The 1,867-nt window shown below is 30.0% G+C and overlaps 1 protein-coding gene across 1 annotated transcript in view; it reads left to right on the forward strand.

Annotated features, from left to right (window-relative positions):
* The window catches only part of LOC137633377 (uncharacterized), a 21,688-nt gene extending 20,381 nt beyond the window's left edge, over positions 1-1,307 (forward strand). Inside the window, exon 5 of the mRNA XM_068365613.1 lies at positions 1,210-1,307. Coding sequence (XP_068221714.1) covers positions 1,210-1,307 — 98 coding nt within the window. The remainder of the gene's footprint in view (positions 1-1,209) is intronic.
* Positions 1,308-1,867: the final 560 nt, after the last annotated feature.

The raw sequence follows: 1,867 nt of genomic DNA on the forward strand, positions 1-1,867 counted from the left end.
TAAAACTTTATCATAAGTAAGGCACCACAAGTGTTACATACACCGTAATGCTGATACTTTCTTTCTAATCCCCCATTCTCTTTTGCACTGATATAATATATATATATATATATATATATATATATATATATATATATATATATATATATATATATATATATATATATATACATATATATATATATATATATATATATATATATATATATATATATATATATATATATATATATATATATATATGTATATGCATATAATCAAAAAAAAATTTAAGCTTGCCATTGCATGTTCCACATGGCCGGAATTTTTGTGCCATGTTGCCCTCAACCCTTTATATATAAGTTCATTATCTTCATGAATAAAGTCACTTACATTTTCAAAAGGATCAAGCATAGTAAATATTAAAACCCCACTCGATCACGAGAGAGAGAGAGAGAGAGAGAGAGAGAGAGAGAGAGAGAGAGAGAGAGAGAGAGAGAGAGAGAGAGCATTTCCTAGTAATGTTTATTATGGCCAATTTGTTTACGGAAGATCAAATTTAGCACGGTACAAACTAATACTATCATGTCAGACTGATTCATTGCCTGTATAAAAGGTCAAACGGTGAAATTCCCCAAATGAAAGTTTATAGTCAAAAGTCCCTTTTACGATCACTGTAATCAAATGGGAATTAGGTAAAATTTTTCTCCATTGTGGTCCAATGTTCGGAACATCTGCAAAAGTTATAAATATTCAGGTGTGAGAATTATTGATTCTAGAATATACATTTCTACTGTAGTCTCCTTTCTGAAAGATTTATTCTGAATGGAATATTTTAAATAACACTAAAAATAAGCTCCATTTTGAGGTCTGATTAACATACGAACATACATTTAAGCTGTAGTCTTTTCTGAGTGGTTTATTTTCAATTAAATATTTCAGAGAACCCTTCAAACTAAGCCCCATAATCATGTCCAAAGAATATTTTCAAGTACAAAACTTACATCTTAACCATCTTGAGTAAATGAAATCTGTCAACATTAAAACATGAAATTTTCATAACGAAAAAGCCACTATTCCATTCTGCGCTCTTGAGTCGAGGTATGACAGTGAAAAAATATGTGCGTATGTATAAAATATACTTTTGATGTCTATTTGCTATTGAAAAATAGGAAATAGCAAAAATGTCTATTTAGAATATAATTGTTTATTTATATGCAACAAATGCAGCTGCTTCTAGTCTAATGCAGGAAAAAGGTATCAGAGATGCCATTATTCGTGTCTGGAACTTGTCTAAGGACAGAGATATTTTGGCACCATTTATATGATTGCTGATAGGAAGAAATTCGTATTTAGGAACAGAGATAAGAGACAGACTATATTAGGCAAACGCTAATTAAAAATCATGTTTATCTCTCCCGTTTTCAATAAGAGAGAGAGAGAGAGAGAGAGAGAGAGAGAGAGAGACCCTTTGTCAAGGGTTTTATCATATGATCATATTTAAAGATTGAATAGGTTGCCTAGCGTCGCAACTACAAAGGTCATTGACACTAGGCGGCGTCATAACTGCCAGGGTCACTGACGCCTCAAGGTAGAATGAAACGCAGTAAAGAAAAAAGTATTTAATCATCATATCATATCCCTGAAGACGGAGAGAATTTTGGAACGTTCAAGTCAAAATAATTCTTTCAACTCAAGATATCGGATATTATTATGTAAATTTATATAAAATTAGATATTAAATCATTTTTATACGCTTATTTTTGGAATTAGAATTACTTTCACTCTAAAAAACAAAAATATTTTTCTAAATGAGTCCCAAATGTAATTTTGATGAATATTTAATTGTCAAGTTGATTTTTTTTTTTCCTATACATTTCTCTAATTC

This window comes from Palaemon carinicauda, chromosome 3 (genome assembly GCF_036898095.1).
Source record: "Palaemon carinicauda isolate YSFRI2023 chromosome 3, ASM3689809v2, whole genome shotgun sequence".
In the NCBI taxonomy this organism is placed as follows: domain Eukaryota; kingdom Metazoa; phylum Arthropoda; class Malacostraca; order Decapoda; family Palaemonidae; genus Palaemon; species Palaemon carinicauda.